Source organism: Mugil cephalus, chromosome 15 (assembly GCF_022458985.1).
Source record: "Mugil cephalus isolate CIBA_MC_2020 chromosome 15, CIBA_Mcephalus_1.1, whole genome shotgun sequence".
Classification (NCBI taxonomy): Eukaryota; Metazoa; Chordata; class Actinopteri; order Mugiliformes; family Mugilidae; genus Mugil; species Mugil cephalus.
Window position 1 is genome coordinate 16103888 of NC_061784.1, and position 17927 is coordinate 16121814.

The window sequence follows — 17927 nt, forward strand, 5'->3', positions numbered from 1 at the left end:
TCTATTTCTGCACGTTCACTTATATGTGTTCATTGTTAATACAGTATAAACTAAATTATGATAAAAAGGTAGTAGTAATATTTTTTCTTTATTCTGATGCACTTTTCCATTTATGTCGTGTTATTGTGCAAAAAAACAGATGTTTGTGATAATGTGTATGTTATTTTTTAGTGAAAATTTGTGAATAACAATTATTAATCAAGTAATCTAAACAATAAACACTCACTTGTACTGTATAAGACGAAATTTGACAGTTGGGTTACTGGATTCTTCCTAATGTTTCGTCTTCGGTCTCATAATTTTAAATAGTTCCTTTCACATTGTCTACGTTAGTGAAGTTCTAAACTCGCATGAAGTAATTAAGGGCTGTGGTCAATCTGTGGTGAAATAAAGGTTTCTGTTTGTCTCCTCCTAGTGGCACACTTGGATTCAACAGCTTCTTCCTGAAACCACCTGTGGCGCTTTTCTCTGCAGGTGATCTTGTTTTGCATTCATTTCAATCCTATTTTCTTAATTCTGACATAAAACATATAGAGATATTTTATTAGAGAGTGAAAAAAAACGCGTTACTGTAGTATTAAGGATACAGATAAAAGTGGAAATATGTTTTGAAGAAAACTCCCCAGTCAGGTTAACCCTACTCCATTCACTATTTAACGTATCAAAATATATGACTAACATCTTTTATTGCTTCATATTTAATGACTTTTCCTAATTTAATTGGAACACTGACACAGACACTGGCCCCGACATAATAAATGATAATAGTAATAGTTAATAGTTTTTCATACCAAACGTTATTCGTAACAAGGCCAGTCAGTGAGATTTCATGTTGATGTGCGTACTTCTGTAGTCGCGTAACAGGTATTCTGGATGGATACTGTATGTGGGGTGGGGCGGTTGCTTCATTTAAAAACATAAAGTAAAATAAACATAAAGTAGTCTGCCTGACACATACACTCGGGAAAAGTTTTTAATTGTAATAATTTAAATTGCCCCAAGGATAAAACGTGTTGGCAAATTTGAAGGTAGAGGGAGGGTTAAGGGCGGTCACCGTCACTTCAAGTTTGAACCATAGACTGGTTTGAACCCGTGCGCTCATTGTGAGTCCGTCGGCCCTCCCACTCTCTGATGATGCACAGAGCAGGATTTGCATGCAGAGGAGTGCCTCCCTCAGTTGCTCGGTGTTTCTTTCCCTGCGAACAGGCAGCGACTCCTCCAACCGGACTTTCTACTCCAGTCTGCCCAGCGCACGAGGAAGTTACACTGGGGCGGATCGCCTCTTTTCTCGGCCCCCTGAGTAACCCGTGTGATTTAAACAGCCCAGCGCGTCTTTTCCCCTTTTTATTTTGAAAACTTGGTCTCGTTTCTGTCCCTTCTCCGTCGGTTTTTGTGCGCGCGGGGGGTCTGAGCCGATCATCTGATCCATCAAATATGTCTCTCCAATCGAACCAGACGACAACGACGAGGACGTCCTACCGGACGGTGAACGTAGCGTCTCCGGAGCCCATGACCAGGACGGTGATCTCCACCAGGCCCGTGTCGCCGGCTCAGGTGACGACGACACAGGTGGCTCAGTTGTCGCCGGTGCCGTACACCATGAATGGCTCCTACGAGACGATGCGCTACCTGGTGCCGGTGCAGCAGACGATGCCGCAGCAGAACTACATCGTGGTGCAGCAGCCCATGGTGCAGCAACCCATGGTACAGCAGGTGGTGTCCCCGGTGTACCTGCAGAGTCTGCAGGGCGTTCAGGGCATGCAGCGCCTGAGCGTCAGCAGCCAGGAGTCCGACATGATGTACCAGCAGCAGCAGCATCAGACCGTGGACGTGAGTCCTCAACAGTGATGATAACTTTATGTTTTATTAAGGCTACAACAGATCTCTCATTTTAACGCAGTGCCACAACTTTCCTTAGAGGAGAAGGAGAAAAAATCTAACCCCTAACCCTGACAGGATGTGGTGATTTTATCAACAGCTGTTTAATATCACAACTATTAAACCCCTTCAGATTCATGTCAGGCTTCCTGAAACCAGTAATCTCCTCTAGGATGTCTGTTTCATGTGAAGTTTCTCTTAGTATGTGATTTTAATTTATTAAAAACTGCACAAAATAGGTGATATTTGCAGGGTACGATTAGAAATAATGAAGATGAGCTTCCGCTGGGTCCTATGTAGGACAGCAGTAGGTTTTTGAACCAATCCAAGCTCTGTACACGAGTTGTGTTTGAGTAAATGCTGCATGATTTCATTGAGGAAAGCCATTGTAGGATTCAATCAACAGCTCAAACAACCAACCAACCAAAAAAAAAAAAAAAAAATCAGGTTAACCCAACAACTACTTCTTTTTTTTTCTTTTTTTTAACAGTGTGCCAACTTTGATTACTCAACAACAGTATCACTCAGAGCGATTCTGGCTTTTGTGATAGAAATTTCACAGTCTTGGCTTTCAAAAGAGATTAAGACCACGCATGAGCTCCAAAATGTTCATGAACAGGACTCAGTGTACTTTGAGTGTGTCCTAAATAGGTGTTTTTTTTCCGTTTTGTTTTCGTAGTTAACTAGTTAAAACATGAACAGACAGTTAAATTAGCCTCTTCGACACATACACCTATTGCAGGCAGGAGGAGCTGAATAACTGAAAGACGTCATACCCTTTTCTGTTCTACCTTCAGAAACAGACAGTATTAAGATGTCCTGTGATCTCAAAGAATAGTTTCGAAACGTGGATGCAGAGGTATGATGGAAGACGGCCAAGAATTGCCCTGTAAATATTATGCAGGCCTCAACATGGGTTTGGCTTGTTTGTCGTTTGTTGAGGGGTCGTGACGGATTCCAGTCTCTAAAACAGCTCTGTCGCCTACTTACATGTAAAACTGACAGCGTCTTTGGTTTTGACTGCTCCCTCTGACTCCTTGAACGTCTCGTGTAGCTCTTTAGGAAAAGCGTTGTGCTGCAGGATGTAAACAGCAGGAGTCAGTTTGCAGCCTCCAGAAGAAAAAAAAAGAAAAAAGAAGCATGTTTCCCATGTGGCATTAATGTATTATATCTCACACCGAGCGATGGATTTTCACAACTTGTGATCTCAAATGAACAGGAGAATATGATGGATAGGAGGCTCAAGCTGTGGTTCTGGAAGGCTTTCAGGCTTTCTACTCGCTGGTGTACTTAAAGAAACCTTTCTCTTTTCTTTTTCTTTTTGTTATACTTGCTTTGCTACTCTTTTAATTGCATGCACAATTAAAATCTGATCTTCTATTTCTACCTAATACTACTAAATAATGGTAGCTTTCCGTGCGGATGTTTCCTTTCCTTTCACACTCAGCTGCCTGCTCACAATAAATGCCTCTGCTAAATGCAAATAACCTTCCCTGAGCAATACAAGACACATCAAATTATCTGTGGTTACAGCTGTGTGTCGTTTGTGTCCACAGACTTGAGCGTGAACGTTTGTCACGCATCCCAGGTTACCGCTGAACACTTGATTATTTGTATCATTTATTCTCTAAGGAAATAGGTTCTAATAGGTTTTAAGCCAGAATATCCCTCTTCTCTTTAGGATGAGCTCTAGTAACATAACATCTGCTCACATTCATCGAATGATTAAGAAACGTCACTTTTTGGACCGTTTCCAGTTAATCAACTGGAACTCCAACTCGGGCGTTTCTTTAGTTGTAAACTCTCATTGATCAGTGGAGACTGAGCTTGTTGATCTTCTCAGCCACAGCTCATTGATCGTAGGTGGCGCCGTTCGGGCCCTGGACCTGTTAACAACCGCTTCCCGAACGTGTTGGCCTCTGTTCCTGCTATAGTTTACACAACGTTGTTTCTTATGTGTGCTGAAAATATTTGAATAATATCAGCTCTCGCACATTCTCCTCCTCCTCCTCCTCCTCTGCATCCTAATCTACCAGCTTCCTGACTTTATTTCACGTTTCTCGTCTTGACCGCCGCAGAATATTCCCCCTTAGGGACTGGACTTTTGTTTTTAGCGTCTGGCCGACCTGATAATTCACCAACTCCGACCTCATTCTGCCGTTCGCGTTGCAGCGTTCAGAAAGCGTTTGACAAAGAAGAGTAGCCGCGCACCGCCTGACTCTGCGGCGGTGACACACCTTCACTTTTAAAGACACATTGTTCTCGCCGGGCTTCATCGCGTGCACCTTGACCAGAGGCTAAGCAGTATGACTTAAACTTGACTTTCTGCTTTGTGTTATTTTAAAAATAAATGAATGGCACCACGCCATGCGAGGACACTTAATGCTGATTGGCTGTTCTGAGTCCTACATTTTTACATTATCTGCAGTGCACGATAGAGCAAACATGGTTAGTTTAGAAATAATTAATGGTTTTAGCCTCTCATTAACCCTATTTTTTTTTTTCTATACTACATTCTATATTACACTTTTAGCCACAGTGTTGGCCGCTCTGTGGGGCGTTTCGTGTCCCTAATTCGTGCGAACTCATGTTGACTATCAGTGGCTCAGGTTCAAATTTACTTTATTTTGGTTTGGCTCATGCCTTCAGAGTGACATCAGGGCATGAGGACAAGTAGCGACATCTTCTAAACACCACAACACATGTGAAGCGTGAAGTGGGTTTATTACCTCAGATCACATAAAGAATGTGTTTTTCCAATTGATATGGACTGGTTTGTTCCCGTTGACGTCCATCCACTATCACGTCTACTAGCTGTTAAATGTTATTTTACTTACTGCTATGAACCAGGCGTGATTTAGGTTTGTGACAGCTTAATTGAAGTTGAGCCTCAGACAGACGCGGCTTCTTTGCCAGGCGACGGTTACATTGGCGTAACGTTGTGATGAGCAGAGCTTTGGAGACGAATAAGTAAACAGAGATTCCAGCATTTGCAGGCAGTGACATTTTTTGAGGTGTAACTTCAGGTGGCGTCTGCAACGGTGTCTTGTGGGTCTGCCAGAGTAAATTTCAAGTCTAAGTCTTGAGGTATTTACAGACATTCCAGTCTTTCAGGGCAGCTGTTTGCAGCTGTTTCTGAGTGAACTTTGTCGTATAACTTGTCCATATTTCCAACTCTGCAGAAATGCATTCATGTATCTATGGCGTAAACCATTTTCTGTAGCAAAAGAGGTCTGTGTGTGTGTGTGTTTGCGTGTGTAAAGGCCTTATGAATAAGCTTTTATTTATTTATTTTTCTTTTGCTGTCTGTTGCAGTGCGTCAGTGGGATGTCTTCGGTGTTCAGCCAGTCGTCCAGTTCTAACAAGAGCCCTGAGCCGAGCATTGAGGAAGAGGAGGAGGCAAGTACACACACACACACACACATACACACACAACACCTCAAATTCCTTCTGATCAGTGAAAAATATCAGGTGAAGTAGAAATCTGGCGACTGCACAGGCACGTGTTTGCCGCTTGCGTCTTTTTTGAATTTTCATTTATTTCTTATTTTTTCTTTGGTAATAAAACAGATTAAAAACACAAAGAGGGTACCAACAGTCACGATAACATTAACAGTCATAGTTGCGAAAGACTTTTAATAACGTTTTGTAACTTGTTGCAGTAAATTGTAGACAATCCCAATATCTGACAACATTCAAGTTTACGAGAGAAACGGAAACCTTGGAGCCGGTATCTCAGGAATTTAATCAAACAGCAAACAGGTGCCGCTTATTTCTCAACTTAAAGGTTCCTCTGAATTTTAACAGAAAGTCATGACCTGATGCCGAGACAAAAATACCTCTGCACGCGATGCGATAGTCCAATGCTGCACATTGTCATTCAGTTACGTCAGTGTTGTTTCCTGATCAGATGTGGTATTTATACGTCAACAACAATAAGTGCTGGATTTGCTCTTTGCTCAGCAAAATAACCAGCACCAAATGGAATCTGGTGTACGCAGAGACACTTCCTCGTTGGTGCACCTGTTGAAGTGTATCTTAGGTCGGCCAGGAATGATGCTGTTTGCTGGAGATGAAAGAGACATGTATGACAGGAATGTAACTAAGGTTTGTTTGCCACTTTTAGGAATGCGCCCCCTATGTTTTGTTTATTTATTTGTTTGACATGGACGGTGCGCATTAATGAACATCTATTCCGACTATCTCCTGCATCTCTAGCCCCCAGACAGGTAACACAAAAACATGACACAGAACAGGTCAACAGATCACAATAAGAGCACATCACGAGACAGTACATTGACAAATGGGTACCTTTAAAGCAGGCCACCCTTTTTCCTCACTAGCCTGTTATTCCTAGCATTCCTAGCTAACAGTGCCGCTGGGTTTCCGTTGTATCTCCTCACTCTCCATGCTGTACACCCAACCAACCAGTCAACCATCAACCAGCCATTTGAGCACCGCCCTTATCTTCTGATCACTGCGCTGACTGTTTTTTCCCGTACATGTGTCACCCTGTGGGGGTTTCCTAGGAAAATGTGTGTTGTGATCTTCACGGTCATGAAGAATGAAGTAGAATCTAGGAAGCAATCAGAAAAGCTTCAGATGCTACAGATATATGTATATAAACTCTGGAATCAGTTGAAAGGTTACAGTCTAAACAAGGTGATGTGGATTTTCCTCATTGAAGAGTTACTCACTTCCAGAATTGAGAGACGCAAGTTTCGTGCTGTCGCTTTAAGGCGAAAGTTGTCAAATTTGGGATTTAGAGTCTCATCATTGAATAAATGCATGACTATATTAAACTGGACACCTTTTGGTTTTTGCAAGAAAGTTCTTACGTGAAACCTAGAAGTCTATGTGAAATGCAACCTGAAGCACCTCCAGGGTATAACGTGTTTCGAACAGGATTTCTTACTGGATTTGCAACTTTCGCCGTTTCATGAAAACCACAGTCCTCTGATTGAACAACGTGTTGAAATCACGGTGTTGTCCAAAGAGCCGGCATCTGCGCCAGCTCTTCAGAGGCCTCAGGGGCAGTGTAAGTGTAATTGCGTGGTAGAACATGAAGGTGTTCCTTCAACCTGAGAAACCAAAAGAAGGAAAAAACACACGGGAGGGGTGGGGGGAGCGCGCAGTCCCTTTTGTTAGCGCGGCAGAGACGCACCCATGAAGCACGAAGCTTCAAATCAGGAGCGCGTCTGTGTGCGAAAGTACGGGTTTTGTTTAAAAAAAAAAATATTCTCCACCGAGCGGGCGGCAGATCGCCGCGGTCTTTCGGCGCACGTAGCTACGCCCTGCCTCTGCAGTCACACTGTTACAACAGCACTTTGTTCACAATCACAGGACCTTAAAACCGTCGCAACACTGACGAATCACGCAGGGTGGGTGTTGCACCGAGGTGTGTCTAGATGCTTCCCAGAGGCCTCTGTTCTAGGTGGGGGCATTCCTTTGATTTGAACCTGCAGCGTCATGTATGGATGACTGTCAAAACAGGGAGGTTCTCTGATTTATAAGCGGCGTTTTCCTTGGCACGGCTCTGTCATTTGTCTCCCTGCCACACAAACAGTCCAGCGCCGGTTTGACCAGAAAGAGCACTTGAAATGTGTTCAAATCGAGCACTTAAGTTATGCACTATAAGCATTGTTAGAGAACTCTACAAGGAAAAAAAAAAGAAGGCAAGAAGCGTTTTGGCTGTAATAAATCGGTTAATAATCAATAAGATTAGTTACTTGCTTTATTTTTCTACAAGAGGAAATATTGTACCAGCTTAAAGAGCTGTAAACCTAACATGGTAAAACATTTAAAAAAAACATTGCTCAGTGCAAAGGTCCACAATGAAATCACCCATATCTGAGAATCAAGATAAGATAAAGTACTAGACTCTGCACTTTTTGCGCCGTATTCGAAGTTGCACATGAAATCGGGGGTCTGGTTTTAGGTATAAAAGTATAAATCTTCATAATTTTTTAGTTTGTTTATGTGAAAGTTGGTGGAAGCCATCATGAACCCATTTCACCGGCGTCGGTCATCCGGTCACGGAGGTTACTCTGAAGGCTGAACTCGGAGGTTTCGTCTCCCATACGTCATGCGCTCGGCGTGCCGGAGTCACCCCTCTAATCTGACTTCGCTCCGACTCGCTCAGTATGTGTTCATTCTTGTCCGCTGCAGCTTACGGAAAATGATTTGGGGCTGTCAGGCTTCAGGCGCTTATCCTCTGCTCCTTGTCCTGGCTGAGAGGAAAAGCTTTTGATGATTTCATTGTTCCGGCAAGGGCAAAGTCAGATGAAACTGGTTGTCGAGGAGCCACGAGGACCACACCCCTACGTGTTTTTTTTTTTTTTTCTTTTTTCACAGGAACAGGAAGGTTTCTCAGCCTTGCCCTGATTTGAAACATCACAACTTCACTTCAAGACGCTCTGAAAGCCAATGTTGCTACTGAATGATACGATTTCTATTTTTGGAAGATTCAGGGTTGTTGACGAGATGTAGAAATTTTTTGACTTGTGACATGTGTTTGTAATAAAAACAGACCCAGTGGTGGAGCTGGTGGGTTGGACGGTTGGAATGTCTATGTATGTGCGAGTGGGAGGGTGAATGGCTGCAGTCTGTCTGCAGTGAAAGTTGAAGCGTTAGGTGTCAGGGGAGGCTTTGCTTTTTGACTTTTCCACAAGTCACCGCACAAAATCAACAGGTTACACAGAGTGCGGCGAAATGAGAGGAGTCAGAATCTGTCGTGTAGACGGATAGAAATGAAAAGAATTCATGTTATGTAACGCACCTGCAGGAGCCGCAGATTTGGAGGCTTCCATGTGACTGTAGGAGGTGGAAGTAAAGTTAATAGGAACTGACTTCTACTCTGATTGTTGTGTATGTCCTCATATACGTAAGATGCTGTTAACCCTTTAAGGTACCGCTGGTGATACGTTAAAGCACGCGGCATTTGCATTACCGTAACTCTTTGTAGTTTGCTCTATTGACAAAATTTGCTTTCACCAACACATTCCACCAAACAACTCTCTCTTCCTGGGTCTTGTGTCATTCCCCAACGTGCAGCCAACAGCAGCGATGCGTCATCATTACCGTATTGGCAGCTTGTTTTCCCCAGACACTTTGAATTTTGTCCATCAGTGAGTTACGGTAATTCAAATGCCGCAAGCTTTTTTTTTATGCGCATGCGGATGTGGACTCTGGCCTTGTTCGTCTTTTCAAACACTTGTTTCCACGTTTCTTACCCTACGTGGAGTGGACATGCTCAGAGAGAATGGATTTATTCCAACCAGAGGGAAACCAACAGATAGATTAAGTGTTTACATGGTTATTTGGAGCTACTGTCTTCCTGTTGAATGAATTACCAAAGGTCTACACTGATTGAAAACTCCTTCTGATTGTCTCTTCCAATTAAGGGTGGTCACTTGAGGCATTTTTGTTCTGATTATTAGTGGGACGTCCATGTCCGTGTAGACGTAGACGTTTTCCCGTTCTCTCAGTCTTATCTTCAGTGTTGTTTTAGGCGCTAAAGTCGTAGATGTGACACACAAACAGTTGTTCACATGTTGTTATAGCTTGAAGAAAGTCCTCTTTCAAGATCTTTTCAAACCTTTGACAGCAGCGAAATAATGTTGTTGCCAAAACCAACACGGTGAGATAATGTATCAATGAGGATCTGCGATGAGTCAATAGAAGGCGCGGTACAGTAGCAAAGCCAAATAACCGACTCTTCTCAACCTCAGACTCAGCCTGCTTTATGCTTCTGTGTTGCTGCAAAGATGAAGGGGAATTTCTTTTCTTTTGCGTGAAACATATAATCATATCGTGTTTGCCATCACCCAGTTAAGCCCCCACAGAAAACCAGAGAAGATCAAAGCTTGAAACAGTTGGCGGACTTGTCTGCCTCCTCATGCAGCAAAAAGATGTCAACCTTCTCTGTGACACACGGACACGCACATACTGAAGAGAGGCCTCCCTGAACTGGTGCATCACCTGGACTGTTTCACTCATTGAGGAAAAAGAAGAGCGATATACTGATCAGTCTGTAGCTTCACCTGCTAGTGTGGGAAGACGCCCGATGGTCCGTACAAGCCTCGACCAAAAACCTCATATATGTGGTGGTATTTATGACCTGGCAAGGGAGTTCGTGTAGTAAAGTATTGATAGGAAGCAGTAGGGTTCGACTTTGGCAGGCTATAGGTAAAATCAGGTCTGAGCATGTATATGTGTTTGTCTCTGGCTTACTTTACAGTGAATGTACATAGTGAAAGCACATAGTGATATGAATGTGGGAATACAGCGTTTCGGTGGAGTTGTTAGAGAATGAGCCAGACAAGTATAAATGGCTCACACCGCCGTAGGCTACATACGTAGATAATAGCATCTGTGTACCGCAGAGGCTTAAACTCTGCTTAAGTCCTCTAATGATCGAGTTGATTATTTATTCCAACTTATTGCCCGACATCAGAGCTGGACCTTTCTACGTCTCATTTTGCGAAATGGAGTACTTAACGACGATTAGTCTTCCTTGATGCTTCCTTGATGAGGCATAGGTCTTCAGCAGAAAAATCTTTGGTTGATTAGATGTTTTTTATATATATCTATATGAGAGAAGCTAACAACGCAGCCAAGTATTTTTTGTGTCAGGTATTTTCATGTTTATGGCAGTTGCATGGCCATGTTTTAAAAAAAAAAAATAATAATAATAATAATAATATTTTAACCTGTGTATTATCTGAATAGCTTAATATTGAATGCAAATTGATATTAATAATGTATATTTATATCTTAATCTCTCAGTTAGTTTGAGGGGCCTGACTTAAGATATAAAGGGCTCCACATAATTCAGTTCAGATTTAAATATCCAGCTATTGGCTTTATTTAGTGGCTTCATTTTTATGCTACTGCTCTGCACCACATGTGTTTTGAAGTCTAACAACACCTGTAAGGGGCTATGTGTTCTGGCTATATAACAAGCACATTCTTCCAGAGATTTACTGATGTCAGTTACCAGGAGGTCGACCTGAGTGAAAGGTGTTTCTCCAGCAGTGTGATGTGTCATTAGGCGGAGGGGTTGTTGACAGACAGGCTCACTGATGATGATGATGCAGACTTTCCTTTCTCTCTCCACCTGCTGATCTGCTGCAGCGGTGATGAATGTTTGAGCCCAGATTCAAGAACTATGTGAGAATGACTAAGAGTATCTGAGAAGTCTTTCTTTTGAGGGGGTGCTCTGTTCAGCTGCTTCGTTACAGGCTTTTCTCACCACTGAAGGGCATGTGAAGCATTCACACTTAATTATAGGATAGCGAAGGAGGGCGTTGCATCGTGGTGAGGCAACAGCACTAAACGGGACGTCATGCTTTTATGACAAAATTCAATGCCTCGTCTTCTGAGCCAAACAAATCTGTCAAAAGTGACGCCAGAGGTTTATTTAAAAGTTCATAAACATTTTTTAGCCTCCTCACCTTAGGGTCGTCTCTCGGGAGTCGGTTTGCAGCTTTGAGAAGTGTAGCCAAAGCGAATTCAACAAATATTCACGACTTTGCTCTCGATATACGGGTTTGCAGTCGTAATCTTTGCAGCGTCAGCGCACACCGCTTCAGTGACGTTGTGAGTAAACAGATCATACGACTGCAGCCGCTTGACGGTGCGTGCACAGTATGTAGGAAAGTGTCTCATGCGGGACCTTCTCCTGTTTTCATTCATCCTCATACAGCTGAAACACATGTGCGTCTTTTTTCATTTTTATTTTTTTGTCATCCCATCACATCGGTACGCCACATCTGCTGCTGAAACACGCCCTCGCTTCTGAAGCCGGGGGCCATAACTGAATTATGGCCTAGTGGAGCAGTTAGATTGCATCATGTGTTTGTGTGGAGTTTTGACATTTTTGTGTGTGTGTTTACAAGTCTGCATAATATATCACTCTTGTTTATTTTTGTGGCTGTGAAAGATGAGCCTGATGAGCAAGCTGAAAAGCCTATTTTTTATTTTCTTGTTGTGCTCCCTCCAGGCCAATGAATAGAGCCATCCAATTTAATGTAGCCAGGAAACGATAGTTCGTACCTTGACTCCAAAAGCTCCGACAGACTCCAGAGCTGGACTGATAATCACCCAGTACCATAAACTCCTCCTTGACGCTGTCTCAGAAAAGCCTGTCTTTTTTTGTGTTTCTTGTTGTTTTGTTGCTCACATGATTTTAGTTCCTCTTCTTCTTTCTTTTCGATTTTTGGCGGCTTCCATGCTAGCAGGTGTAGAGGGAGAGGACACATTCACAAGCAGGGATGTGGTTTTCAGACCTAAAATAAATAACTCCCAAAGATCAGGCTTGGCTCAAGCCAGATACCGATCATTTTAGGGTTAGGCCTGAATCGGCCCATCCCGATTTGACCATACATGTTAGTCATGCTCTAACCAACCAATGAGCCTAGACCCTTGTCTTGTTTAAAGTCGTTCCTGCCGCCGTAGTGGGTTGTCCTTTTGTTGTCATAGACGTCGGCTTACAATAACCTGTACAACCATGTCGACCTCACCCATGCTTTCCCACGTTTTGTGTAAATTTTTTCTCTTGCCATTTTTCTTACCTACATATGTGTCATATCAGAACTATTGGCTGAATAAACCAGTGATCCAAATGCAAATAAATTAACCGTAATACGTCTTTTTCAAAGAATGCGGTCTTGGCTCATTGATATCGAGCACATAAGCTAGTTTTCACTGAAATGATGACACCTTTGAAAAAATTAGTCAGCGTTGACAGCTCTGGTGATGATGTCTAACGTAGCCTGTGTACAGTGTCAGTATCACCTGTGGTTTTCCCACACACAGAGCCATCCCTCTAAACCGTTGCTGTTGCTGTTAATGAACTTTGTTGCTATGGTGATCTCTGGATTTCATCCAGATGTGGTAGAAATGTCTCACTTAACATCCTCAGCCTCTGATCTCATTCTTGGCTTAAATGCAGTTTCTCCCTTACTTTCTTTTTCGCTTCTTGTTTGTTTTAGACGAACAAATGTGTCTTCATAAATAGGTTCTAATGCTGTTACTTGCAGAAACGCCCCTCCAGTTTTTGCAGGGAAAGTTTCAAATAGAAAATCACTGCATTTGTGGTTTTGGTATCTGCTCCAAGTGATTTAGGTTAATGAGCTGTTTGATTCTTCCTCGACAGCAGCAAAGGAAAGTTGCTTTGATGTGCTTAAAATGTGAGATCACACCTCATTAAAAGAATGTGAAAATATCTTCAGTAACTTTTATTTTTGGGATTCAAAGGTGGCAGGTTTGAGTCCTGGTTTGCAGTAATATGTAAGTTTGAGACATTGAGTATGTGCAAATCTAAGCATAGCAGTGTTGGTGTGTGTTTGTATCACAAGCACCCTCAATATTTTCGTTATTACATTCTTTCGCCCTGTTATTATTTCTCTCATTGGGCCACACACGATGAAAGTTTGGGAAATAAGGAAGTGATCAGTTGTAGTAAGTCATGTATTACCACCTGTAATCTCAAAACTGCCAAAAATCCCAAGAGAAAGAAAAAAAATTAAATAGATTTACAAAAAAAAACGGTAATTGTATGGCAAGTTCAGCTGAAAAGTCTTGCTAGATGTTACTGTGGTATGTCCCTTCAAGATACATGTATAACAGATATGAAAAATAGATGCGATTAATTTGCCTTAATTTGAGTTAACTGGGCAAATGATACGATTAATCGCGATTATATATTTCAAACTGTTTATGGCCCTAAAGCCTTATTTTGGGGAAAAAAATTGAAAAGAGATTGAAAACAAGTTGAGACTCTGTCGTCTCAGTTTTGTATGGCTTCACTGGCAAACTGAGCCACACACAGGAATGGCTTGGTATTAGAGGGATATTTTGCAGCAGTCGCACACAAAGACATTCACAGAGACTCACACAAAGAGGCTGTGTGGTAAGGTGACTCCTCTCTCTCCAGCGACAACCTCTAGAGTTACTCAGTCAAACACAGTGTTACTCGAGTCCTGAGAGTCCCAGGACATTGACCTACATCAACACACACACACACACACACACACACATTGAAGAGGTGAGGTGATGCACTGAGTTTAGATACTGAGTTACATGTCTTCAGGGATTCTCCTTTCCTAGCTCGTAGGAGTGACAGAAAACCAGAGCAGTCAGCTGATGACAATAAAAAGATGTCTGTTTGCATTCAAAACAGGATGGTGCTGCTTTTTAAGCTTATTTGTCAATTTAGAGAGCACTTGACGCCTCATCCCACATAGAGACGGTTGAAAATCGGTTGAAAAAGGAAAAGTTGGAAACTGTTGCTCGAAGTGGTAACCTGGTGGGTTACCTTCCTATATTTAAATGAAAAGCTTTCTTAGGATCATTTAAAATATTGCTAAGTTTAGTGGAAAATATTTTAGTTATTAAAGATTAAGCTTTACTGTAAGAGTCTATAAAAAAAATTAAAGGAAATCTGTGCCAGAGATATACTCACTGCAGCTTTAACTCACTAACCTATCATCACAAAGCTGTTGTTTTCCTCCCACATGATCTTCACAGTCTGTGCTCGGTGCAGCTCAGGATCCCCGGAATTTAGCATCTGCAGGTTAGCTGCTTATTAAAGTCTTTCAGAGTCCACTCGGGTCATATCCTGTCAAAACAAAAGCAGCTTCAGCCTTACAGCTGCTCCTGTGTCACAAAATCATACTTAAGCTTGGTTAAAAATGCTCTTTAGAGATTTTCCTGGTCAAAAAAATAGTCTTGTAAGCTATTTCGATCACTGCAACATACAGTATCATAACCTAACATCAAAATAGTGCACAAAGTATTATTACCCTAGGGGTGGATACTGGCAAGGACATCACAATACAATACATTATTGCGATATTATGATACTGCGATATATTGCAATTTTCTACATAGTTCACTGAGCTTAAAATGCACACTGTATATACATACATCAGATAATAGTGATAAGTCATTGGGCAAATTGAGTCAAAAAACTATATTAATTCAGATGGTCCATTTCCAATTTATTGCACTTGTGCAGAAAAAAGTGGTGGTAGAGGTGCGTCCAACTAGACTTTTTTTCTTTTTCTTTTGAAATTGGTATGAAGACAAAATCAATATTGTATTGGAAGAAAAAATATTGTGGTGTGTCATCATATCGAGACTGAAATGTTAAGAGTGACCAACACTCAGTCTGAGTTACAGAGTTTGATGACCACAGGCAGGAATGAGCTCCTGTGGCGTTTTGTGGTGAGTTTAGGTTGAACGAGTCGGCCGAAGTGATGGCAGCAAAGGCCGTGAACTGAAACTGAACCCGTGACACTGTAGTGAGGATTGTAGCCTCCTTCTGGATCGGTCATTGTAGAGATTTTAGAAGACGTTTCACCACTCATCTGAGTACCTTCTTTAGTTCTTCAGGCACTGGTGGGAAGTTGAGGTTTAAACAGGAAACTGTGGATAAAACCCACCAGGAACTTGCTTGACTTGTTTCCGTAAATGACCAGAAACCAGTGTAACTAAAGTCCATTATCGGCTGGATACTTACCTGTCACTGAGGTGGCGACTTTTTGTCCCTGTCCTCTTTCCCTATGAATGGAGCCTTATATCTCAGTCCACCTCAGATATAATCTGCCACCTATTTACACTACAGTCTTAACTTCTGTTTCTCTCATGCTCTGGATCTCCCTCACACTTGGACTAATCTTGTTGCATGTTGTTGTGAGATTTGTCTCGCGAAGCCACAGTGAGATTTCTAACGAGAGGATGAAGAAAAAGACATTTGTTTAAAAAAAAAAATGAATCAGTGTCGGATATTTCAAATCAAGGGCAACTGTGCTGCATACATGCTGACAAGACGCACACTATAGCTACTTTAAATGCACCTGCTACCTTACGACACAACTACGTTAGCTTGCTGGATCCTGTGTAAAGTCAATTTAACAGTTTAAACTATTGACTGCAAAGTTGAAATGTAAGGACATGAGAGCTTTGTAAAGGTTAATAAATTAAACATTAGACACCAGCTTGTATTTCAAGCATTCAAAACATCTCTCCACCTATCTAGCAGCACGTCTGGTGATACTGAGCACCTTCCCTTGTTTTTTTTTTTTCTTGACTTTTGAGGCCTGTTCATTAATGTCTGTCACCTCCACTCTCCCTTTCTCTGCAAGAATGACAGGCATGTTAGTGTAGCGGCCACAGCCCTGCAGACACACCCACCCCCATGTGATCCCAGGCAGCACACATGGACATTCCTTTTCCACTTTTGTCACTTTTCTGATGTCAAAGAACAAGAAAATCAGAGCCCTTAATCCGCTGTGACCTTTGAGCTGTGCAGGATCATAAACCAGGTTCAGGGCTTGACGCCGTTTCACTGCAGCCAGACATTACAGGGTTTGACTTTACAGCTTTTTCCAGATACCACAGTTATGTGTCATTTGAGTGTCTTGCCTTGGTGCCAAGCTGCTATTCAAACACAGCGAAAGCCCCGAAACTCCAAAGGTGTGCTGTGCATTGTGTTTAAAATGCCAGTTTTTATTCACTGTTAATAATTTAGGATGGTGACTTGAAGTCTTCATTCATCAAGTTATGAAAGTGAGCACAAGCCTGTTCATCATGAATGGTCACTTGGGTTTGTCAAAATGAAGGATAAGACTGGGATAAGGCATTACAGTTGGAAAAAACAGAGTTTATCTTGGATCTGAATCAGATTTGTGAAAACCTCCTCAGTGCATGTGTTGTTCTGCACTTCCTTGGACTTTCCTAGATTATTCTTCCTGATGAGAACAGTACCGTACCTCAACACTTGTGCCTTGGTTTCCTGGTTGCAGCCATGGCCCAATCAAGGAATGACAAACTTGAGCAATGCACTAAGTTTTCAATGAGAGACTTCCCTAAAGGCCCCCCCACCTAATACAACTATACAAACGCAATCCTGTTACGAAGAAGATATCCCTCTGGCAGCATAGACTGTATATAAATATGGACAACGTGTCCCCACTTCCTGGCATTGGCCGAACTGTTGTTCTCTGGGATGTGGGTGGTGCCATCTTGCGAGTTTGGAGTCTGAGAGTGGAGCCACATTCCTGGAGTTTTACCTGTGTATTATATGACAGTAGAAGATGAAATAAAATAACTCGGACTACTTTTTTTCTCAGGCCTGGTATGGCTTGTCATTAGAGGTTGGAATTGATTTGTGGTATTTATTTAACATCTGCATAAAGCGTTATTTTGTCTGTCTGTTTGCAGTCGTCATACTTTTTAAATCCACTCAGCTTTCAGGCTTCACTGTGCCTTCAGTGTTGGAGTTTCTGTCATGTTCTGGATCTCTCAGATGCATTTTAATTCTGAGAATTTATCCTTTTAACCCATCCATGTATATGTTTCTGTCGTGTTTTTTAACTGCAAACTGGAAGTTTTTGCCAAGGGCCCCAATAGACCCGAGATTCACCATTGATTGTGATGACATGATTTATGCCTTAATCCCAATGGTTGTGCTGCTAGGGTATTGTCATATGAAAGGCTTGTAGATATATGAGACAGGGAAACTTTCCCATCAGTTGTATTCCTTGTCCTTACACTCTGAAATACCAGTTCATAAGGAACACGTGTCTGTGTTGTAACAAGTTAATTTTCATTTTGAGCTTAAATATTTGCCTGTTGTCACAGAGTGGAATAAAAGCCTCTGGGACACGGCGTCAACAGAGATCAAACATGACATCAAACAGCTGCGGGGCTCAGTGCAAGTCTTCTCTGTCCTCCAATGGCACAGTAGTGTAAAATTCACCTGTGGGAAATTCAGGCTCTTAATCTGCTCCGGAGCCTTTGAGGAATCTGGCAGGACCACTCACAGCATAGCCTCTCCATCATCATGTTACACTTAATCAGTTGTAAAGCCAAAGATTACAAGCTAAAGTCAGCCACTGATGTCTCTAAACATTTGGGAAGAGGTTGCTCAGTTGTTTTTTTTGTTCCAAAGATAATTTAGTGTAGGTAAAGAAAACTGTGAGATTAAAATAATAAGTTTAAAACTGATCTTTGTGAATATAGAAGGCTACCTGATATCTGAA

The 17927-nt window shown here is 42.0% G+C and overlaps 1 protein-coding gene across 3 annotated transcripts in view; it reads left to right on the top strand.

Moving 5' to 3' along the window:
* The first annotated feature begins 1165 nt into the window (after positions 1-1165).
* Positions 1166-17927, top strand: part of pof1b (POF1B actin binding protein) — a 28894-nt gene continuing 12132 nt past the window's right edge. For 2 of the 3 annotated variants that reach the window (XM_047607291.1, XM_047607289.1), the window contains exons 1-2: positions 1167-1830; positions 5194-5277. In XM_047607291.1, the coding sequence (XP_047463247.1) occupies positions 1435-1830; positions 5194-5277 (480 nt within the window). In that variant the 5' untranslated portion in view covers positions 1167-1434. Of the gene's footprint in view, positions 1831-5193; positions 5278-17927 lie in introns of all 3 variants that reach the window. The other variant, XM_047607290.1, reaches the window with a different exon arrangement.